At 42.4% G+C, this 23,002-nt stretch overlaps 1 protein-coding gene across 1 annotated transcript in view; it reads right to left on the bottom strand.

Moving 5' to 3' along the window:
- Positions 1-23,002, bottom strand: part of thsd7aa (thrombospondin, type I, domain containing 7Aa) — a 145,815-nt gene that overhangs the window by 33,023 nt on the left and 89,790 nt on the right. Inside the window, exons 14-25 of the mRNA XM_070438562.1 lie at positions 22,817-22,949; positions 22,345-22,448; positions 20,740-20,934; positions 19,663-19,929; positions 14,288-14,466; positions 13,607-13,612; positions 13,248-13,381; positions 12,866-13,019; positions 8,612-8,753; positions 8,256-8,371; positions 7,945-8,062; positions 2,634-2,791 (exon numbers count right to left, since the gene is read on the bottom strand). Of these exons, the coding sequence (XP_070294663.1) occupies positions 2,634-2,791; positions 7,945-8,062; positions 8,256-8,371; positions 8,612-8,753; positions 12,866-13,019; positions 13,248-13,381; positions 13,607-13,612; positions 14,288-14,466; positions 19,663-19,929; positions 20,740-20,934; positions 22,345-22,448; positions 22,817-22,949 (1,706 nt within the window). The remainder of the gene's footprint in view (positions 1-2,633; positions 2,792-7,944; positions 8,063-8,255; positions 8,372-8,611; positions 8,754-12,865; positions 13,020-13,247; positions 13,382-13,606; positions 13,613-14,287; positions 14,467-19,662; positions 19,930-20,739; positions 20,935-22,344; positions 22,449-22,816; positions 22,950-23,002) is intronic.

Below are 23,002 nucleotides of genomic sequence, written 5' to 3' on the forward strand. Positions count from 1 at the left end.
AAAAAGAGAGAGCTATTGGGTATGGGGAAACATATTATTATTATTGGGTATGTGAGGGTGAACATATTAATTTTATATTGGTATGAGGTGACTATTTTTTATATTGGGTATGGAGTGAACATATTATTTTATAATTGGGTATGAGGGTGAACATATATTTTATATTGGGTAGGGGTAAACACATCATTTTATATTGGGTAGGGTGACTAGTTATTGTTATGATTGGGTATGGGGTGACCATATTATTTTATATTGGGTATGGGGTAAACCATTAGTTTTATATTGTATGGGTAAACACATTATTTATATTGTGTTGGGGTGAACATATTATTTATATTGGTATGGAGTAAAAATCATTTTTTATGGGGGTATGGGGTAAAACACAGTCAGTTTTATTTGGGTATCGGGGTGAACATATTATGGTTATATTGGGTATGGGGGTAACACATCTTTTATATTGGGTATGGGGTGAAATATTATTGTTATATTGGGTATGGGGGTGAAATATTATTTTATATTGGGTAATGGGGTAAACCACATTATTTATATTGGGTTATGGGGTAAACACATGCATTTTATATTCAGGTATGGGGGTAAACACATCAATTTAATATTGGGTTGGGGTGAACATATTATTTTAATATTGGTATGGAGTGAACATAATTATTGTTATATTGGGTATGGGGTGAACATATTATTGTTTATTGGGTATGGGGTAAGACATATATTGTTACTATGGGTAGGAGGTAAACAACATCATTTTATATTGGGGTATGGGGTAAACAATCATTTTTATATTGGGCTATGGGGTAAACCACATCATTTATTTGGGTATGGGGTGAACCATATTATTTTATATTGGGTATGGAGTGAAACATATTATTGTTATATTGGGTAGGGGTGACTATTATTTTATAGTTAGGTATGGGGTAAAATATTATTGTTAGATTAGGTATGGGGTGCGAACATATTATTATATAATTGGGTATTGGGGTGAAACATATTATTTTTATATTAGGTATGGGGTAAGACCATATTATTTATATTGGGTATGGTGTGAACATATTATTATATATTGGGTATGGGGTGAACATATTATTGTTATATTAGGTAGGTGGGGGTAAACATACTTTATTTTATATTGGGTATGGGGTAAACACATCATTTTATATTGGGTATGGGGTGAACATATTATTTGTTTATTGGGTATGGGCGTGAACATATTATTGTTATATTAGGTATGGGGTAAACATATTATTTTATATTGGGTATGGGGTGAACATATTATTGTTATATTAGGTATGGGGTGAATCTTTATTTTATTTGGTATGGGGTAACCATCATTTTATATTGGGTATGGGGTGAACATATTATTGTTTATATTGGGTATGGGGTGAACATATTATGTTTATTTAGGTATGGGGTGAACATATTATTTTATTGGTATGGGGTAAACAATCATTTTATATTGGTATTGGGGTGAGACATATTATTGTTATATTAGGTATGGGGTGAACATATTATTTATATTGGGTTGGGGTAAACACATCATTTTATATTGGTAATGGGGTAACATATTATTATATATTGGGTATGGGGTGAACATATTATTGTTATATTAGGTATGGGGGTGAACATATTATTTTATATTGGGTATGGGGTGAACTATTATTTTATATTGGGTATGGGGTAAACATATCATCTTATATGTGGGATGGGGTGAACATATTATTTTAATATTGGGTATGGGGTAAACATATCATTCTTTATATTGGGTATGGGTGAACATATTATTTTACATTGGGTATGGGTGAAATATTACTTTTTACATTGGGTATGGGGTGAACATATTATTTTATATTGGGTATGGGTAAACATATCATTCTTATATTGGGTATGGGGTGAACATATTATTTTACATTGGGTATGGGGTGAACATATTATTTTACATTGGTATGGGGTGAACATATTATTTTACATTGGGTATGGGGTGAACATATTATTTTATATTTGGCATGGGGTGAACCATATTATTATATATCTGGGTATGGGGTAAACATATTATTTATATTGGGTATGAGGTGAACATATCATTCTTATATTGGGTATGGGGTGAACAGATTATTTTATATGGGTATGGGGTGAACATATTTATATTATGATGGTATGGGGTGAACATATATTTTATATTGTGTATGGGGTGAAACATATTATTTTATATTGTTATGGGGTGACATATCATTTTTCGTTATTGCTGAAAAAATAAAAAATATGACAGAAAAGGGAATCTGTGGATGACGATGAAATAACATGGAGGTAAATGACAGGCATAGAGAAACAGAAGAGTCTTCATGGGATGTAAGACCACTGATGGATAATACCACATATACACTAAAGAGATAGAGAAACATGTTCATTTGGGGATTGCTTTTAACAACATATAATTACAGTACAGGATAGACAGGAGTATATGATGGAGGTTGTGGTTTGAAATGGTCTCCCTCTGACCACAAGAGAGAGAAAGAGAGAGAAAAAGAGAGAAAGAGAAGAGAAGAGAAAGAGAGAGAGAGAGAGAGAGAGAGAGAGAGAGAGAGAAGAGAGAGAGAGAGAGAGAGAGAGAGAGAGAGAAGAACAGAACACCTCAGCTCAGCCCTGCATTCGGACCAGGAGCTGTATCTCCATTGGTAGCAGGGTCTGACGGGGCAAGGCTTCCACTGTTCCCTCTGAGGGGGGCAGGGTCGCCCATCACCCTGGTGCACCTGGAGCACCGTTCTCCTGCGCCACAGCTTCCCTGAAGAGGAGAGAGGAAAGTGTTAATGATGGATTTTCCCCCACAAAGTGTGCATTTATAAATTGCCTCCAGTTTGTCAAAGTGCACTTTGGGTTTGTTCGTAAATTGAGAGCGTTGTCAGATTGTTTTGCTCTCGGAGCGTTCGCAGCGCACCCTGGACGCTCTGGCCGAGGAGTACGGTTGATCCGAGTGCTCTGACCTCACAACGGCAGGCAAGCACCCAAGCTAACTGGCTAACGTTGGCTAGCTTGCTAGCAACTTCCAGAAACAAATGAGAGAACAGCTCACTCTGACCATTTTACCCACCCTAGCAGAGCTGGTTAGGCTGTTTTCATGCTGTCTAGAGCATTCGTGCTGCTGGAAACAATTTAATTACACAATTTTGCCAACGTTTAATGACACCGTTCATATTCAACGGGTGTTGCGCATTCGTAAATTCATCAGTTATTCTGCACTCTGGCACACTCAGACGAGAGTGCTTTGAAATCAGAGTAGAAAGCCAGAGTGAATTTACGGATGTGCCGTTAGTCATTTTAGTTATTTCACTCTTCTGTCTGTCAAGTGGATGATCGAGTGTCCAAATCCCTGTCCAAATCAAATTAGGTCTTTGTTTTTTGGGATAGTCAACAAAATGATGTATAGTGGCTGAAACAGAAATACAATCCACTGCATTTCAAATAAGCATGTGTTCTAATTGTGCTGGAATATATATATATTTTCTCGACATATGAAAACATATCCCAAAAATGTGGTCCCCAACCAGTCATGACTGAATACAGTCTTGTAACGTCATTAAAGATTGGGAGTCTTTTAAGTTCTTTAAGAAGAGAATAGGGTCTTGTGGTAACAAAATCATAGACACACCCAGAAATACTCTATCATGTATAGGACTCATATCCAGTTCCATCGCAATGATCTGAGGCTCTTTTTAGGGGCTTGACTGTAAAAGATCACTATCACATTACACCATTATCTCATGTAACTTAATAACTCCCTCTCCCTCTCCCTCTCCCTCTCCCTTCTCCCTCTCCCTCTCCCCTCCCTCCCTCTCCCTCTCCTCTCTCTCTCTCTGTTCTCTCTCTCTCTCTCTCTCCCTCTCCCTCTCTCCTCTAAGTTCTGCAAGTCCTCTCAAATGATTTAATCTTGTGGTGCATTTTAGATAGTAATTCTGACGCCCGTAGTCATTCTGAATATTCATACTCTTCTGTTGTTTAAAATGGAATTGAAGAGACTGTGTAATGTCACGGGAAGGGTAAGGGGGCAGGAAGGACAAAAAATGCACCCTGCATGTTAAGCAGAGTGGCCCGGGGATAGACATGATGTAACTCAATTAGCATGGGAAACGTATGGGTTTTGCATTTCTGCCTACTGCATACTTAAAACGTAGCTATCCCAAAATGACACAATACATTCACGTTCAGTAATACATACCACTTCAAAAACCACCACAGAAAAGATACTAGGTCCTGTAAACTATGACACTATGAAAATTGAATAACAAAAAAATAATTGTCTCATCAATCCACAAAACTGGCCAAGGATCATCAATCCACAGTGCTTGCCTACAGACCATTCATTCTAACCGGGTACTTAACTCTTAAAGGCAAATGTCCCATGCCACAGTATTTCCTTCACAGTCACAATGACTCTCCTCCTAACTCAAATAATTTCATGAAATTAAATTTAATTTCATAAAGCCCTCCTTACTCAGCAGATGCAACAATGTGCTTACAGATACCCAGCCGAAAACCCAAAAGAGCCAAGGAATAAAAAACTGGTCAGGAAAAACTCCATAGAAAAAAGAACCTTGAAGAAAAAGCTAGAGAGGAACCAAGCTCAGAGGTCTGACAGTCCTCTACTAAAACTCCAAGCTCCACTAGAGAGGAACCAGGCTCAGAGGGCTGACCAGTCCTCTCTATACTCCTAGCTCCACTAGAGAGGAACCAGGCTCAGAGGCTGACCAGTCCTCTAGTATACTCCTAGCTCCACTAGAGAGGAACCAGGCTCAGAGGGATGACCAGTCCTCTACTATACTCCGCTCCACTAGAGAGGAACCAGGCTCAGCAGAGCGTGACCAGTCCTCTACTATACTCCTCTAGCTCCACTAGAGAGGAACCAGGCTCAGAGAGGATGACCAGTCCTCTACTATACTCCTAGCTCCACTAGAGAAGAACCAGGCTCAGAGGCGTTACCAGTCCTCTCACTATACTCCTCGCTCCACTAGAGAGGAACCAGGCTCAGAGATGACCAGTCCTCTACTCATACTCCTAGCTCCACTAGAGAGGAACCAGGCTCAGAGGGGTGACCAGTCCTCTACTATACTCCTAGCTCCACTAGAGAGGAACCAGGCTCAGAGGCTCAGACGTGACAGTCCTCTACTATACTCCTAGCTCCACTAGAGAGGAACCAGGCTCAGAGGGTGACCAGTCCTCTACTATACTCCTAGCTCCACTAGAGAGGAACCAGGCTCAGAGGCGTGACCAGTCCTCTACTATACTCCTAGCTCACTAGAGAGGAACCAGGCTCAGAGGCGTGACCAGTCCTCTACTATACTCCTCCCACTAGAGAGGAACCAGCTCAAGGGACCACCTTACTATACTCCTAGCTCCACTAGAAGGAACCAGGCTCAGAGGCGTGACCGTCCTCTACTATACTCCTAGCTCCACTAGAGAGGAACCAGGTCAGAGGCGTGACCAGCCTCTACTATACTCCTAGCTCCACTAGAGAGGAACCAGCTCAGAGGCGTGACCAGTCCTCTACTATACTCCTAGCTCCACTAGAGAGGAACCAGCTCAGAGGGCGTGACCAGTCCTCTACTATACTCCTAGCTCCACTAGGAGAACCAGGCTCAGAGGGTGACCAGTCCTCTACTATACTCCTAGCTCCACTAGAGAGAACCAGGCTCAGAGGTGTGACCAGTCCTCTACTATACTCCTAGCTCCACTAGAGAGGAACCAGGCTCAGAGGCGTGACAGTCCTCTACTATACTCCTAGCTCCACTAGAGAGGAACCAGGCTCAAGGGGTGACAGGGGCCCTACTATACTCCTAGCTCCACTAGAGAGGAACCAGGCTCAGAGGCGTGACCAGTCCTCTACTATACTCCTAGCTCCACTCCCTGTCTATATTTTGTTCATGATACAAATTCAGTTGATGCTACATCAAATAAAGTTCCCTCTCCTTAAAATACATTTGCCACTTTCCTTCTCTGTTGTACGCTGTAGAAGTAATTGATATCTCCATGTGTCAGTGTTATTTTCTCTAAGGCTGACTGCACACACAGAGGGCCTGGGAGGCATATACTGCTCCTTAATGTTGAACACAGTTAGAACAGAGTCCCCCAGGCTTGGTGTAGCCTGCAGCAAGTCTCTAGTCTCACACAGCTGACAATTCATCTTCTAGTGAACACACCGTGATGCATGCCATGATGCGTGTCACCATAGAGAGGGGATGTGCTGTCCCCATAGAGGTTCTTTCCTTCCTTTTTAATCAGCAGTCAGGGTTTTCCTGAGATTCTCTCCTGTGCTTTTTTTAAAGGTGGTTCACTAAAGGGGAGGTTCACTATTGCGTACACCTAAGGTAACAATTATTCTCCAATGGGATTCTGATTCTATGCTCTCCGGTGCTGTCTCTCTACTCACCTACTCACTCAACAGGTGGTCTATGGCAGCAGTGAGTTTTGGGATGAGGAGCAGTGTGTGACTGGGTGGGCCGCTGGTCAAGGGGGAAGCTAGTGCCAGCTGTCGCTATTAGTGTTTTGCAGAGGAAGACACATTATCTATGCACACAGGTCTGATATGCCCCAGGAAACTAGTGTGCGCGCATGCGTGCGAAATACCTGGGTTCAAATACATTGGAGTATTTATTATGAAATAGTTAATTTTCTTTGAGTATTTTCAAATAATTTGGCCGCAATCAACTAACTCTATTGGAAGTATTTGAAAGTATTGTCAACTGATTTCCAAGTATATTTCCAAATACCTTCCATTGAATAATATATGTCTTTGAAAGTAAATGAAATGACCAAAATTGTATTTTAACCCAGGTCTGGTGTGTGTGTCTGCGTGTGTGCGCACGCGCGAGTGCCTGTGTTTGTGTTTACATCGCACTGATGGATACGACACATTGGTGCTTCTAGGTGTCTCCATTTAATTTAGAAAAAACTATAACCTGGCTCAGGAACAGATATTAGCTACTCAACGTAATTGTGTCCTGCCATCCGACAATTAGATAAAAAATCAACTCCAGGAAGAAAAGTAGTGAGTGTGAGAAGCTGTTCTCTTCCTCTTCCTGTGGTTCACCTGCTGCTACTCTATCCTGTGGCAAATCCTCACGTTGCCTGGGGACAGATTAATGGCTACCACAATATCTAGAGCCTGTATTGGTTTCATATCTCAGCCTGGATTTGCTCTCTGGCCAACTATGACACTGGCCAGTGCTCTGAAGGACTCCTGGAGTGGCATAGTGGTCCCTCAGGCCCAGAGCACACAGGCTTAATGGACCGCCAATCAATCCTCTGATCCTATAGGATTACACATGAGGACATCATCATCCCTCCCTCTTTCCTCCACCCCCCCCTCCATTACTCTCAGTTGGTTTAAGGCTCACAATTGTTTCTCTCTCACATCATAAAATGCTTCTCGTTTCAGCCATTACCTCAGAGGAGAGGCTGTTTCTAAGCTGTGTGTGCTGTTGATCAGTAGCTTTGTGAACCTGCAGAGCTATGAGTAATAAGGAATGACTCGCAGACTACCCACTATTCCTGCAAATCCACACCCTATACTACGATATACAGTGCTATAATTAAGCTTTGTCATAAAAAAATGCTTTGTCATACCCGCGGTATACGGTCTGATATACCATAGTGTTCAGCCAATCATCATTCAGGGCTCGAACCACCCAGTTTATAATGTTGATGGATGGATAATTAGTCAAATGACTTCTAGTCAAAGACTACCCACTATCCATGGATCGATATAAAATAGATAGCTGAAATAGACAGGTGAATGGACCACTTAATCAGTTCTCTGTTACTTCTATGATTTGTGGCTATACCTTCAGAATTGGATGTGATTAGCCTTCAACGCATTCCCAGCATTCTAACAGGGAATCAAATTTTTCTAACAAAGACTGGGTTAAGGAGATGGTGACGTACCTGCTAGTCCACAGGTTTGTGTGCACTCGGACCAGGGTGACCAATCAGATAGCTGGCAGTTGACGGGACACTCCACCACACAGGAAGCGTTCATCTGCCACTTCCTGTCCAGCCCCAGCTGAAAGAGACAAGAAAACAAAAAGAAAAGTACTTTATTTGGCCATTTGTGGAGAATGAGAGATTCTTCTTCTTCCCTGTTTCCAAGTCGCCCAGGCAACACACCAACAGCAACCTGTCTGGACTCTGACGACAGAAGAATCGCTCTCATTATTCACTAATGAGCTTTGGAATGGAAAGAGAAGAACACAGACCTCTTCACAGAACTTGAGGTCGACAGACTTGCCGTCGCTTCGTACACAGTCCAGCATGCGTGTCTTCATGCCACTACCACACACAGCTCTCTCACTCAGCTGGCAGGTGCTCCAATCTGCGTAAAAAACAAAATAGCATAAGAAACGTGAGGTGAAAAAGGAGACTGCCTACCTCCCAAACCCTTTTCCTCTGGAGTGCATCTTAATATATATCAAATGCCATGCGGTCTAAATATACTTGATGTAAGATCACATTCAATACTGTATTTACCATCCAGAGCCATATATTTCCATATTGATATACGTCTCTGTTACCATCCATCGCATCCAGTAACCCAGGCTGACATTTGCCTTACCGGTGATGTTATAGGAGTAGTGATAGCAGTTGCTGTTGAGGCTGCAGGGCTCTGTCTCCGTGGTGTTGGGGCACAGCTTTCCCTCTGCAGGTTGACGAACGGGGTATGTTGTCCTCTCCCGAGTGCTGATTTTGTTGCATGGCTTAAATCAGAGAAGAAGTCAATCAATCAAACAGATTCATTTATAAAGCCCTTTCTACATCAGTCGTAGTTACAACATGCTTTTACAATAACCTGGCCTAGACCTAAAGCAAGTCAGCAATTTAATGCGAACCAAATATGAAACCCTGTAAAAGTGAATTTACCACTTTCCAACAGCAAATTGAAAAAGGTTTCCCATGAATATATATTTTCCCCTACATTGCCCTCTGTCTATTTTCCCCAACCAACCCCTACAAGATAAATTGGTCTATTCAGGTGTTTTCAGACCATTTCTATTTGGAGTGCTGTCTTCCCCTGCTTATACAGCCACATATTCCATATCCATGATCATTAACTGTCCCAACGGATCCGTGGCAGAGTGCCTGGGAAGGGCAATGGCAAGGCACATGACACGGTTGACCACTCTTCCCACTAGAGGTTCACCACGGGCACACACACACACACACACGCTCACACTTTCACGCACGTTTCACAGACACACGTTTCCACAGCACTCTCCCATACACACACGCTCCCACACACACACATAGACACACACAGACACACACACACACACACTCACGCACGTTTCACAGACACACGTTTCCACAGCACTCTCCCATACACACACGCTCCCACACACACACACACACACAGATACACACAGACACACACAGACACACACACAGGTCCCCTCCTTCCACCAGAGATTTTCCAATAATACCTTGGTCACAGCATGCTATTTAGAGCTGCATGAGATCATCTTCCCTGCTGAAAGTCATCCACCCTCTCTCTCTCCCTCCATTCATTTCTAAGGGAAAATCCTAGCTATTCTCCCACCAGAGAATAACACATACTGAATAGCCATCACTTAAATTGGTGCAAGCATTGCCGGAGCACCACACTAAATTGGTGAGAGCCCAGTAGGAACATAACACATACAAAATGGACATCAGCTAAATGGGTAAGAGCCTTGCTGGAGAATCACACTTACCAAATGACATCATTCTAAACTGGTGAGAGCCCAACAGGAGAATAACACTTACCAAATGACATCATTCTAAACTGGTGAGAGCCCCAACAGGAGAAATAACACTTACCAAATGACATATTCTAAACTGGGAGATGCCCAACAGGAGAATAAACTTACAAATGCATCATTCTAAACTGGTGAGAGCCGCATCATTCTAAACTGGTGAGAGCCCAACAGGAGAATAACACTTACCAAATGGCATCATTCTAAACTGGTGAGAGCCCAACAGGAGAATCACACTTACCAAATGGCCATCGCTTACAGTTTTTTTTACAATCGCTAGGACCCATTTCTCAATACTTAGGTCACTTTTTCAAAACTCATCACACAGTGAACACAACAGCAGTCTATGTGGGCTAAACTGTGGTTCATTTTTCATTGCTTTGGCACAAAATGCATTCAATGACTACATCTTTCAAATTTCATGAGTTCTTTTCTCACTCAGACACAACCACCACCAAAACTCTATGTACCTACAGGCCAATTTGCACATGTTTACATACTCTTTTCAAAACTGTTAAACTTAAGTTCAAAACCTAACATAACACAAAATTGAATAAGACAGCAATTAGCTACATTTATACAGTAATACCGTATTAAAATATATTCAAAATCAAAAAAATTAAATACTATCAAAACAATTAGACCAACCACAGCTGATTCCCATTGTAGCTGAACACCTACCCAGGTGTTCGTCTTTCAATTTCATTACCATCTATACAAAAGGGGACATTTTAGGAATAATGCTGTGCTGTAATGTAAACATGGACCCAGCCAGAGATAGAGAAGTGGCTGACAGAGGAAGAAGAGTGGCTGGGAGAGGGAGAGGAGTACGTATGTGTGGTAGAAGAAGACTGAGAGGAAGATCAAGAGCTGTAGTCTCAGATGAGATTAGGGATACTATAATTGATCATGTAATAAATCATGGTCTATCAATGAGAGAGGCTGGTCTGAGAGTGCAGCCAAATCTGCAACGCTCAACAGTGGCATCTATTGTGAGAAATCTCCGGCAAAACAACAGGTAAGATGTGCATTCTGCAAGGGCATCTGACTGAACTGCTCATTACAGAAGTAAATTGAGCAAAGCCTCCAAACCCACTTATGTGTAATATTTTTTGTATTTATGCTTAGGACCCAACGGTTACTTCCCACAGGCGGGAGAGGTAGGATTTTCACTGCTGTGCAGGAAACTGCAATCGTTGATATGGTCATCAGAAACAATGGCATAAAACTCACAGAGATTCGGAACAGTGTTGGCAGACAACATTACATTTGGAAATATTCACAATGTAAGCTTAATTAACAACTATTTCTAGAGTCCTGAAACAACATCAAGTCAGGATGAAGCAGTTGTACACTGTCCCCTTTGTGAGGAACTCTGAACGAGTCAAGCAACTCAGGAACAAATATGTCCAGGTAAGATGACTATAAAATACACAACTGGTTTTGAACAGAACCGAACAGGGCAGAGGCACACAATGGCATGTTTTTAGGCATAATGTAAACAACTGTAATAGCCTAACTCTTATGTTGCCTTGTGGATTTATTTTAGAGAGTCATGGAGATTGAAGCCAGGAAAACACCCCACATATTCATCTTTGTGGATGAGGCTGGTTTCAACTTGGCCAAAACATGGCGGCGAGGAAGGAATGTGATTGGGAAAAGAGCCACAGTGGAAGTCCCGGGCCAGAGGGGTGCCAACATCACAATGTGTGCAGCAAAATCCTCTGATGGATTGCTGTTACACAAACCGCTAATTGGGCCACACAACACCGAGCGTCTCATTTAATTCCTGGATGACCTCTATGGAAGGGTTGTGCCAGGTGAGGAAAGGGTTGCAGTGAGGTGAAATCGGCCAACGTTTGTAATTGTATGGGACAATGTGGAATTTCACCACTCCCGTGCAGTCACAGAGTGGTTTGCAGCCCATCCCAGGATGGTGTCACTTTTCCTCCCACCTTACTCTCCACTCCTCAACCCCACAGAGGAATTATTTTCCTCATGGAGGTGGAAGGTTTATGACCACCATCCACGTGATCAAATGTCCTGGACGCAATGAATGCTGGATGCCTGGACATATCTGCAGAAGATTGCCAGGGATGGACCAGGCATGCCAAAAGATTCTTTCCTCTGTGTATTGCCCAAGATGATGTAAGATGATGTGGATGAGAACCTGGGGCCAAATGCAGAAGACATAGTTGACTAGTATTGCTACTGTATCTGTATCGGTAGATGGTGTATATACATATGATTCTATTTTGGAATCACTCAATGCCAAAAAATGACATAAAACATATTGAAGCATATTACATCATGTCTGATTCATTCCTGTAACATATACTGCAGTGAATTCTAAACAGTAGAGAGGTGTCATTCTTGTTTTGTAAAGACATTTTACAAAAGAGAACATTGTGTAATGCTACCTGTTGTTAGTATTTTTTTGGTCATTGTTTTATGAGTGACAGTGTGTGCTTGTTAGGTAACAACCTTTGCTAGTGTTATGGAAAAATGAGTTGATTTGACACATGTATGTAGTGTTTTGGTAGTTTTAGTGCATTTTAGATGTGAAATTAACTGCTGTGCCAAGCTGAAAGATGGTTAGGAGAACTGTGTGAAGAGATTTGAAAAATTTAACTAAGTATTGAGAAATTGGTCCTGGCGAATGTAAAAAACTGTAAATTGATGCAAACCCAAAGTGAAAGTTGCTGACAACAGCTCTGCTGTGAATTGAATTTCTGAACATGGGAATATGGCCGAAACAGGTTAAATAGAAAGTGGAGACTTTCTGATTCGCCAGTTATTATATGTTAAGGTGTGAGACAGAGATCCATGGTGAGTAGCATAATACCTCTGGGCATTTCAGGTAATAGTTAACCCTTTAAGCAGTCTACTCTTGCTTTGAGTGTGTTCAGCACCACAGCCTTAGAATATAACAGATTAGAATAGTCCTGCATTGGTCCACCTACTGAGATGGACTTTTCTTTGCTCCTAACCAAACCCAGAAAACACAAAATATCAGAAATATTGCAAAGGGATAAAATAGGTGGTAAAACAACAAGGTAGTCAGCATCTGTCCATACCAGTGAGCAGCGGCCCCAGGCCCCCCAGTCAGACAGGACACAGTCCTCAGGGCAGGGCAGCTGGCGGTCTCTGGCCCCTAGAGGCATCTCCTCTGGGTCACACAGGTAATCCTCCACAGGGTCCGACGGCCCATCGATAGTGTTCTGCATACACCTGGAAAGAGGGGGGACGATAGGTTAGCAATACTGATACAATTATCATTGGTTTTTGTAGAGGAGATGAAGGTGAGATGAAGGCAGGAATCACCTTGAATGAATGAAGCTAAGAAAACGTCACAGAACAGGGTTAGTTGGAGAGACTGCCGTGGTCCTTCACTCCACTAGGAGCTTAAATGACTAAGTCAAATAGGCTGTTGTACCTATAAGAGCTGATCGTCCGTACCTGACTTTTCTGGTCTGCACTCCTTCTCCACAGTTCTCCTTCAGGTCCACGTTGCTGACCTTCCAGACACTCCAAGGCTCAGCCACCCACACATACTGACCACAGTCACTGAGACAGGGCACCACCTCATACACCTTGTGAGAGACCACTAGACTGTTAGCCACCCACGGTCACACCACCATTCATCCCATAGCAAAAATGCACGTATTGTAACACATTTGTATATGATGAAATAGTATAGAGCAGGTTTGTGCTAGCGCAAAACCCATTCATTACATTTACTCCCACACTATTATCCATCCCATGGCAAGAAGAAATACATTGAAAAACACTATAAAAGGCAGTGACAAGTCACTCACCTGAGCCTGTGGATGGGGTCAGTTCATACACCAAGGAAAAGAAGAAAAGAATAGCGTGGAAACAGACAGTGAGTGTTTAAATACAGGATTATTAGAATGCAGTACACCATGTTCTCTTGTTTCTCTGTAGGAGCATAAAGTTCACAGTTCCTTCCCCTTCCTTAATCTTACAGGTAGCCTAGCAGTTAGAGCGTTGGGCCAGTAACTGAAAGGTATCTGGTTCAAAGTCCTAAGCCGACAACGTGCAAAAATCTGTCGATGTGCTCTTGAGCAAGGCACTTAACCTTCCTTGCTCCTGTAAGCTAAATGACTAAAATGTAAATGTGTACAAGCCCTAACTCAGCTAATGAATAAAACACTGAAAGATGTCCACTCTGGCTTCATTAAAAAATGAACACTGTTATGGTTCCTTTAATCTAATGCATTAAATCATAATCAAAGTATTTTATTTCAACATTAAAACAAGCCAGAGACCTCTACCCTCTACCATGTTTTAGTCTTGCCCAGAAACAACCCTTATCTGTTATCCTCTACCCCCGAGAGACTAGACACTAAGTTTTATCAATTTAAGCAATATGGAAAAATCTGTCCAATCCTCTCAGATCTCTACAAGTGTCTTTGGGGTAAGGGCTAGTGGTTGTTTCTAGACAGGGCCAAGAGTGATGAATGTCCCCCACTCACCTGGTTGACATGGTCCAGTTTGGGGCACGGTCGACCACCGTTGTAAGGCTTCTCCCTCAGCCACTTGGAACGCACTTTGACCCCGCTGCCGCAGGACTTGCTGCATCGTGACCAGTTTGACCACTCACTGAGCTTGCAGTCAGACGGACAGGGGATGATGCAAGCCTCCTCAATATACCCTGAAACCACAGAGACAACTAGGCTTCAGTATAGTTTCATCATCTGACAGTATCTGTATCAGTTTACACAGCTGTTGATGCAGCAAGCTAAATCCAACATTCCTACTGATACGGATGAAAAGCTACAGAGAGGATTATAAAAAACTGAGATGGCAGCGCTGTGCAACAAACAGCATTATTACACTGTTTACTGTAGCTTGGCAAATGCAATGGAACAAGAGGGCAGCAACCTGTTGTGCGATTTAAAAGACTGTTGTTTTTCTGGGCAAGCCAGTCGGAGAGAGAGAGAGAGCAAGTGAGAGAGAAAGAAACTGAGGCAGAGAGAACGGAGAGAGCAAGAGAAAGAGAGAGAGAGAGAAATGGAGGGAGAGAGAGATGGAGGACGGGAGAGAGAGAGGTCATGATTTTGGGAGTTTTGGCAGGAGTGCTTCTCTCTCGGCTTGTTATTTATTTTTATCTGGGCAAGGGTGGATTACTGAGCCTCATGTGTCCACTGAAAGAGCAGGGAGGTCAGCGGTCTTAGCTGTTTCGAGTGTTATTACTACTGCTACTGGAGCTAGGTCACAAGTTGTGACTCGCAACACAGGAACCTGCAGCAGCGGAAATACATTAACATACTGAGAATTAGGAATTTTAGAGTACATTCTATTTTTCTTAGACTATTTTACATCTGGTAAATGTATGTTTGTGAACTTGCTGAAGTAAGATGAGATCAGAAGAACAAACACAGTGTTGTCTATTTTCCCTCTAGGACATTTAAAAAAAACAAAGACTAACAGCGTTATTAGAGGGATGTTTTTGTTGCCCAAATTGATTACCCCCTAATCTAGTTGTATTTGGATTATCTCACTCACTTATCCATCTCACTCACACTAATACCCGGCCATCACGTCAGAACACACCCATTGATCACTCACTGTCAACCTTTCCAGCCATCCTCATTATTTGTTTTAACATGGATCCATTCTGCCAAGCCCACGTAAAGCAGGGAATTAAATTGTCACTATAGTACCGTCTACAGACAGACGGTATGTTGTTGTATGTTGTCTGTGAAAAAAAACAGCCAATGTTTTTTAGAACCCAATTCATACAGTCCCATTTTTACCACATTCTTGCTGTGGTAAGCCTTTTATATCTCCAGTGCACATGCCGACAATCCATTAAATATACACATCACAAAGAAATCCACTATTAATAGTTTTTAGGCAGATCCTAAGAAACATACGACTAATAAAATAAAAGAATGGCATATTTTGAGTTTGAACTCAATAGTTATTTTGTTCACTAAACAGACAAGACACGCTACCATGATTACAGTCAACACGCATATATTTTATAGCAGGCGTAGAATATAATGAAATATAACAGAATAAAATACCCCCCATACCCCCCAAAAATGTCCCACACAATTTACGCCATGGCAACATGTGGAACCGCTGTCATATAAAAAAGTGATATTTTGAAACAGAGCCCAAGGCAAGCCCATGATTTTTTGATCCACGTTTTATCTCTATCACTTCACTTTGTTACAGAGCAGGCATAGGGTCTTACATTGAGAGTATACCACCCTGCATCCCACTGCTGGCTTGCTACTGAAGCTAAGCAGGGTCAGTCCTGGCTAGTCCCTGGATGGGAGACCAGATGCTGCTGGAAGTGATATTGGAGGGCCAGTAGGAAGCATTATTTTCCTCAGTTATTGGGTACCGTCTTTCGGATAGAACGTTAAAAGGTGTCCTGACTCCAATGGCACTGATCATAAGAGTAGGGGTGTTAACCCCGGTGTCCTGGCTAAATTACCAATCTGGCCCTTATGTGATCATGGCCACCTAATCATCCCCAGCTTCCAATTGGTTCATTCACTCACCTTCCCCTCCCTTGTAACTATTGCCTAGGTTGTTGCTGTAAATTAAAATGTGTTTTCAGTCAACTTACATGGTAAAATAGAGGTTAAATCAATAAAATCATGATACCAATAGAACATTTCAGCAATCTATACTTTTAAAAGCAAGCGAGTCTCGTCATCGAGCAAAATAACAGGCCTACACTTGAATGGCTACATTACTGCATGCTACATGTTTCTGATCATGACTAGGTCAGATCACGTAAATAAAAGTTTGGGCTTTGATGTCGGCAACACCTTTCAGATATAGAAAAAGGTGGAAAAAAGTTGGCAAGATGCTAATGTTGGCCGAAAAACTTCTTGATTTGAAAGGTGTATACAATGGCTTGTGAAAGTATTCACCCCCCTTGACATTTTTCCTATTTTGTTGCCGTACAACCTGGAATTAAAATAGTTTTTTGGGGGTTTGTATCATTTGACTTACACAACATGCCTACCACTTTGAAGATGCAAAATATGTTTTATTGTGAAACAAACAAGAAATAAGACAACAAAAACTTGAGCGTGCATAACTATTCAACCCCCCCCCCCCCCCCCCCCGAAGTCAATACTTTGTAGAGCCACCTTTTGCAGCAATAACAGCTGCAAGTCTCTTGGGATATGTCTCTATAAGCTTGGTACATCTAGCCACTGGGATTCTTGCCCATTCTTCAAGGCAAAACTGTGCCAGCTCCTTCAAGATGGATGGGTTCCACTGGTGGACAGCTATCTTTAAGTCATACCACAGATTCTCAATTGGATTGAGGTCTGGGCTTTGACTAGGCCATTCCAAGACATTTAAATGTTTCCCCTTAAACCACTCGAGTGTTGCATTAGTAGTATACTTAGGGTCATTGCCCTGCTGGAAGGTGAACCTACGTCCCAGTCTCAACTCTCTGGAAGACTGAAACAGGTGTCCCTCAAGAATTTCCCTGTATTTAGCGCCATCCATCATTCTTTCAACTCTGACCAGTTTCCCACTCCCACCAGATGAAAAACATCCCCACAACATGATGCTGCCACCACCATGCCTCACTGTGGGGATGGTGTTCTCGGGGTGATGAGAGGTGTTGGGTTTGAGCCAGACATAGTGTTTTCCTTGATGGCCAAAAAGCTCAATTGTAGTCTCATCTGACCAGAGTACCTTCTTCCAGAAGTTTGGGAAGTTTCCCACATGCCTTTTGGCGAACACCAAACGTGTTTGCTTATTTCTTTCTTGAAGCAATATTTTTTTCTGGCCACTCTTCCGTAAAGCCCAGCTCTGTGGAGTGTACGGCTTAAAGTGGTCCTACGGACAGATACTCCAATCTCCACCCTGGGGCTTTGCAGCTCCTTCAGGGTTATCTTTGGTCTCTTTGTTGCCTCCGATTAATGCCCTCCTTGCCTGAGTTTTGGTGGGTGGCCCTCTCTTGGCAGGTTTGTTGTGGCACCATATTCTTTCCATTTTTTAATAATGGATTTAATGGTGCTCCGTTGAATGTTCAAAGTTTTGGATCTTTTTTTTTAACCCAACCCTGATCTGTACTTCTCCACAACTTTGTCCCTGAGCTGTTTGGAGAGCTCCTTGATCTTCATGGTGCCGCTTGCTTAGTGGTGTTGCAGACTCGGGGGCTTTTCAGAACAGGTGTATATATACTGAGATCATGTAAAAGATCATGTGACACTTAGATTTCACACAGGTGGACATTATTTAACTAATTATGTGACTTCTGAAGTTAATTGGTTGCACCAGATCTTATTTAGGGGCTACATAGCAAAGAGGGTGAATTCATGCGCGCGCACCACTTTTCCGTTTATAATTTTTTTGCATTTTTTGAAGCAAGCTATTTTTTTTTCATTCACTTCACCAATTTGGACTATTTTGTGTATGTCCATTACATGAAATCCAAATAAAAATCTATTTAAATTACAGGTTGTATTGCAACAAAATAGGAAAAACGCCAAGGGGGAGGAATACTTTTGCAAGGCACTGTAGGTAACCATATACCTTTTAATGTATTTGAATGTTTTTTAATATAACTTATTTTCAATTTTTTGTTTGTAATGATAATACAATAAATTATTATACTTTTTTAAATAATTGAATCCATAGCAGGTGTGGGAGCCAACCAGGCAGGTTGATTGTGGTGTTGGAGCAATAGAGCTACAATACCAGTGACTTGTGTATAGCTATAGCACCATCCCTGATCTCCTATGGTTGCTTAAGCTGGGAAAAAAGGCACCGTAATCTTAGTGTGACGTCTAAGGCACAGTGGTGTTGGAGAGCTACACATACAATAGCAATAGCCAGAGTACAGCAATAGCAATTGCTTGTGACGTCTCATGACAGTTCTACACCATCAACCACACCACAGGCCCCATACTGCAAGTGAAGCTATGATTCACAGGCATGGGTTTATACAGAGAACAAACACTTTGATAAAGCGCTGCGTCTTCCTCGGGTTAACATGGAAGATACGACAGCACTATGATTCCTACATTTCTTCTCTGCATTGGTTGGGTGGCGATGCTGCTGCGTATTCCTGAATGCTAATACTTTGGGAAGAAAGCAGATCTGATGTTCTACGTCTGCATTGCTTGCTGTTTGGGGTTTTAGGCTGGGTTTCTGTATCAGCACTTTGTGACATCTGCTGGTGTAAAAAGGGCTTTATAAATAAATTAGATTGATTGAAATTTGATTGATGTTCTTCTGACAGATTTGGGCTAGGGGCGGAGCGACTGCATCCTGCATCCTCTCCGTTACCACATTGATTTGTTCTCTATTGAATTTACAATCAAGGGATGCTGAAAAGGACAGTGAGATGAGAGAAACTCTGCACTAACAGTCTGACATCAAATTAGGTCGAACGGAGCCGAATCAATAGAACACGTATGTAAATGATCGAATAATTATTCTCTTGATGGAGAGAACAACGAAACAATGTTCTCTAAATGTATTCAATAAGGGGTTGTAATAAATTGATGAGAATTCCAAAGACCACAACCAAAGTGCTTCCAATTGCATCGTCTTGTATTTCTCTACACTGATCATTGTTGTTTTCTGTAACAGGAAGTGGCCCACTGTGTATGATGATGTCATATCACTGAGCATGCCTTTCATTGGAAATTCAGACACCTTGTATGAATCACAGTGGCTATGTTTAATGCATACAACTTTAAGTGAGTTAATGAGAGATGGTAGAGGTTGACTCACCGTAGCTGTTGCACCATGACAAAGGTAGACTAACCAACATAACATCATCATTCATAGCGAGGTGACTTCCTGCTTATAGACATGAACAATAATAGGATGTTGGTGAGACGCCTTTAGGACTCACCGTGGCTGTTGCACCGTGACGTCTCCACCAGCCTGTTGTCCTGGTCGTAACACACCATGGCCTGGTAGCGGTAGCCCTGGCCACACTCCTTGATGTCCCCTTGGACCTTCATGCCCAGCTGGCCCTCCACGCGCCCACCCTCAGGCAGGATGCAGTCCGACCAGTTCCCCACGGGCTGGGCGTTGTACTTGTTACAGGGGCAGTACTGGATCTCACTGAGGGGGTAGACCTGGTTGTTCTTACACTGGTCTTGCTTTTTGCTCTTTCCTGGGAAGAATGAAGGGAGGAAGGGAGGAAAGGCGATCAATAAAAACTGATATGCAGTCGGCCTATGTCTAAATCACAGCTCCGGGCCTGCCGGAGAACAGCACATACCGACTGGTCATCGTTTGAACTGGTGAGAGCCCAGAATAGGGTCATTCCGCATTGGCTGCCAAATGATCTGGCCAGAATTGAAATGAACGTTTTAAAAAGCCGGTATCCTGGATCCAAATTAAGGATAGAGATTATCATATATGTTTTTACTCTATCTCCACTATCTTGGACCAGGTGAAAACGCAACGTGAACATATTTGTTTGGACCATGTGAAAATATTTGTTTGTTTCGATAAGAGTCACTTCTAGCAACATGAGCTTATCCTGAAGAATCTGAAGAATCCCAGGGTCCTATAGACTTATCCTATATAATCCTTTAGGCTATAAATTCAACTGACCTCAAGGCATACCATGGAGATTTGTGACACCGGCATCCGACTAAGCGGTGATACTGTCTCACTCGCTCTGGAAACCTAACATCAAAGTCATGTCAAGTACTTAACTTTCTTTAGGTAGAAAGCTGCTCTTAACAGAGCTACAGGATTAGATGAAATAGGATCTAACCCTCATACTAACCTTAACCATTAAGGGGATGAAAGAAATTCAAATATCTGAGCCTGTATCAGTATTTAGGGATGACCTCTACTGTACTTGCAAGCTGTGGCCAAATACAGACTCCAGTTACATTGTGCCCCTCCAAAGACAAAGAGGACTAAGTTAGTTAGTTTACTGTACTTGTACGGCCTACTCCAGTCCACTCACCCACTAGCATCCTCTTGCGGGTCTTGACGCCCACACAGTCCTGTGTACAGGAAGAGAACTTGGACCAGGTGGTTAGCTGGCAGTCGTCCTGGCATGGGAGCTGGCAGGGCTGGGTCAGAGAGGGCATGGAGCTGGCAAACTTCAGACATGCTCCCATGTCCGCTTGACCCCCATCTTGCTTCCGGCATGAGACAGCTATAGAAAGAAAGAAAGAAAGAAAGAAAGAAAGAAAGAAAGAAAGAAAGAAAGAAAGAAAGAAAGAAAGAAAGAAAGAAAGAAATAAGAAAGAAAGAAAGAAAGAAAGAAAGAAAGAAAGAAAGAAAGAAAGAAAGAAAGAAAGAAAGAAAGAAAGAAAGAAAGAAAGAAAGGAGAATGATGTGGTGGTGGAGGTTGGGATGGTGTGAGGCAGGAAGCTTTGGTACACGTTGGCCACTTTTTATTGCTGGCTCAATCTCATTTGGCTAATGCACTTTGGCTGCATTTGGAGGTAAACACGACAGTCCCATCACATGTGATCAAGACCTGAAAGTGTTTTAAGTGATGATTAACCTACAGTACTGTCACTGTGGGATCTGGAATGACTCATTGCTAGGTGGTGTGACTCACTACATTGTATTCCAAATTGCATCCTATTTCCTGTAGTGATGTAGTCCAAATTAGTGCACAACGTAGGGAATAGGGTTCAATTTCATGCGCACTCTCTGTCTCTGGTTCTCTCAGTTAGAAACGCACACAGAGGTGAGAACAAGGGTAAGTGATGAAACTGAACATAGTGTAATGTCTATTGACTTTCCCACCCAAACAGACCAGATAGCATTGAGTGAGGAGGAGTAAGAGCTCTGTATTGAATTCTCTCCACCTGCGTCAATTTCTACACATATACCATTACAGGTAATGGGGCCTAATGTGGAGTGTGAAGACGAAGGTTGAAAAGTGCTCATCATCTGATCAGATAATGGCCTTCTACCATCTTCAAGATGCTAATAGAGGTCTGGTGCAAGGAGTGGAAGAAGAACTCTCTGCCTTCAATTCACTGACTGGCGCCATTTTGTAAATTGAAGTCAGATAGATGCATTGTTGCCACGCTATGTGAAGCTCAACACAAAGCAATCCACCGGAATGGACATTTTGTGTTTGAACCTTAATGTAAATAATCCACGCCTGGTACGGCTAGAGGGAAGAGGTTTGGATAGAGGTTATTTAACCTTCACATCCTCCTCTGAGTCCCAGTGTAACATCTAGAAGGAGATGAAAGATGCATGCAGCCCAAGGTGTTACTTTGATGCCTCACTCCCCTGTCCCGCGCTCTTTCAGGGAGTCGGACGGATACACGTGATCACATCAACAATCCCACAACTTCATCAGTACCATGCAAGTTAACATGTTAAATCAAGCACAACTCTAATATTTGAAAGTATTTGAAAGACTGTATGAATGCGACCAAGTCTGAACCCTTAGAAGTGTCTGTATCTACCTGTATTCAATAGTTACCAGATTATGGGTAGTCTCTCGTGTCTTTTCTACTATTTCCGGCAGTACAGATTTGAACACTTTGTCCCCAGAATCAAATGGAGTAGCTAGTGCATGCAATATTTTGTTGCTCACCTCTAGCCTGCAGCCCAGGCCCACAGGTCTCCACAGCTCCAGGACTGTCCTGACGCACGGACCAGGGAACCAACTGGCATCGCCGCCACTTGTGTGTCTTCCACCTGCAATACAAGAAACAGAACACAGCTCAGTCATCTTGAGAGTCAAAGTCTTGCTCTACACTCAGAGAAAAAAAGGTTCCAACAGGGTTATTTGGCTGTCCCCATAGGATAACCGTTTTTGTTTCAGGTATAACCCTTTTGGGTTTCATTTAAATTCTCTGTGCAAAGAGTTATACATGGAACTCAAAAGGGTTTAACCTAAAACCAATAATGGTTCTTCAAAGGGTCCTCCTATGGGGACAGCTGAATAACCATTTTAGGTTCCAGATAGCACCTTTCTTTCTAAAATAGTAGTTAACTTGACTCCTCTTTAGTCAAGAGAGACTACATAGTGAGTAGAGTGGTTTTGGATGGTGATGGAGCCTTACCTGTATCCCAGACAGACAGACGGCACCTCACAGTCTCTCTCCTGAGCCAACACCTCCGGACAGTCCTGTCCCCCATTGGCCGGCAGCTGGATGATGATGCGTTTCCTGTTCTGTTTCCTTTTCGCGTTGCCGCCTTATAAAAACCAATAGAAAAGCACTTTATTCACACACTGTCAGAATCAATAG

This window comes from Salvelinus sp. IW2-2015, unplaced genomic scaffold (genome assembly GCF_002910315.2).
Source record: "Salvelinus sp. IW2-2015 unplaced genomic scaffold, ASM291031v2 Un_scaffold1020, whole genome shotgun sequence".
Taxonomy (NCBI): Eukaryota; Metazoa; Chordata; class Actinopteri; order Salmoniformes; family Salmonidae; genus Salvelinus; species Salvelinus sp. IW2-2015.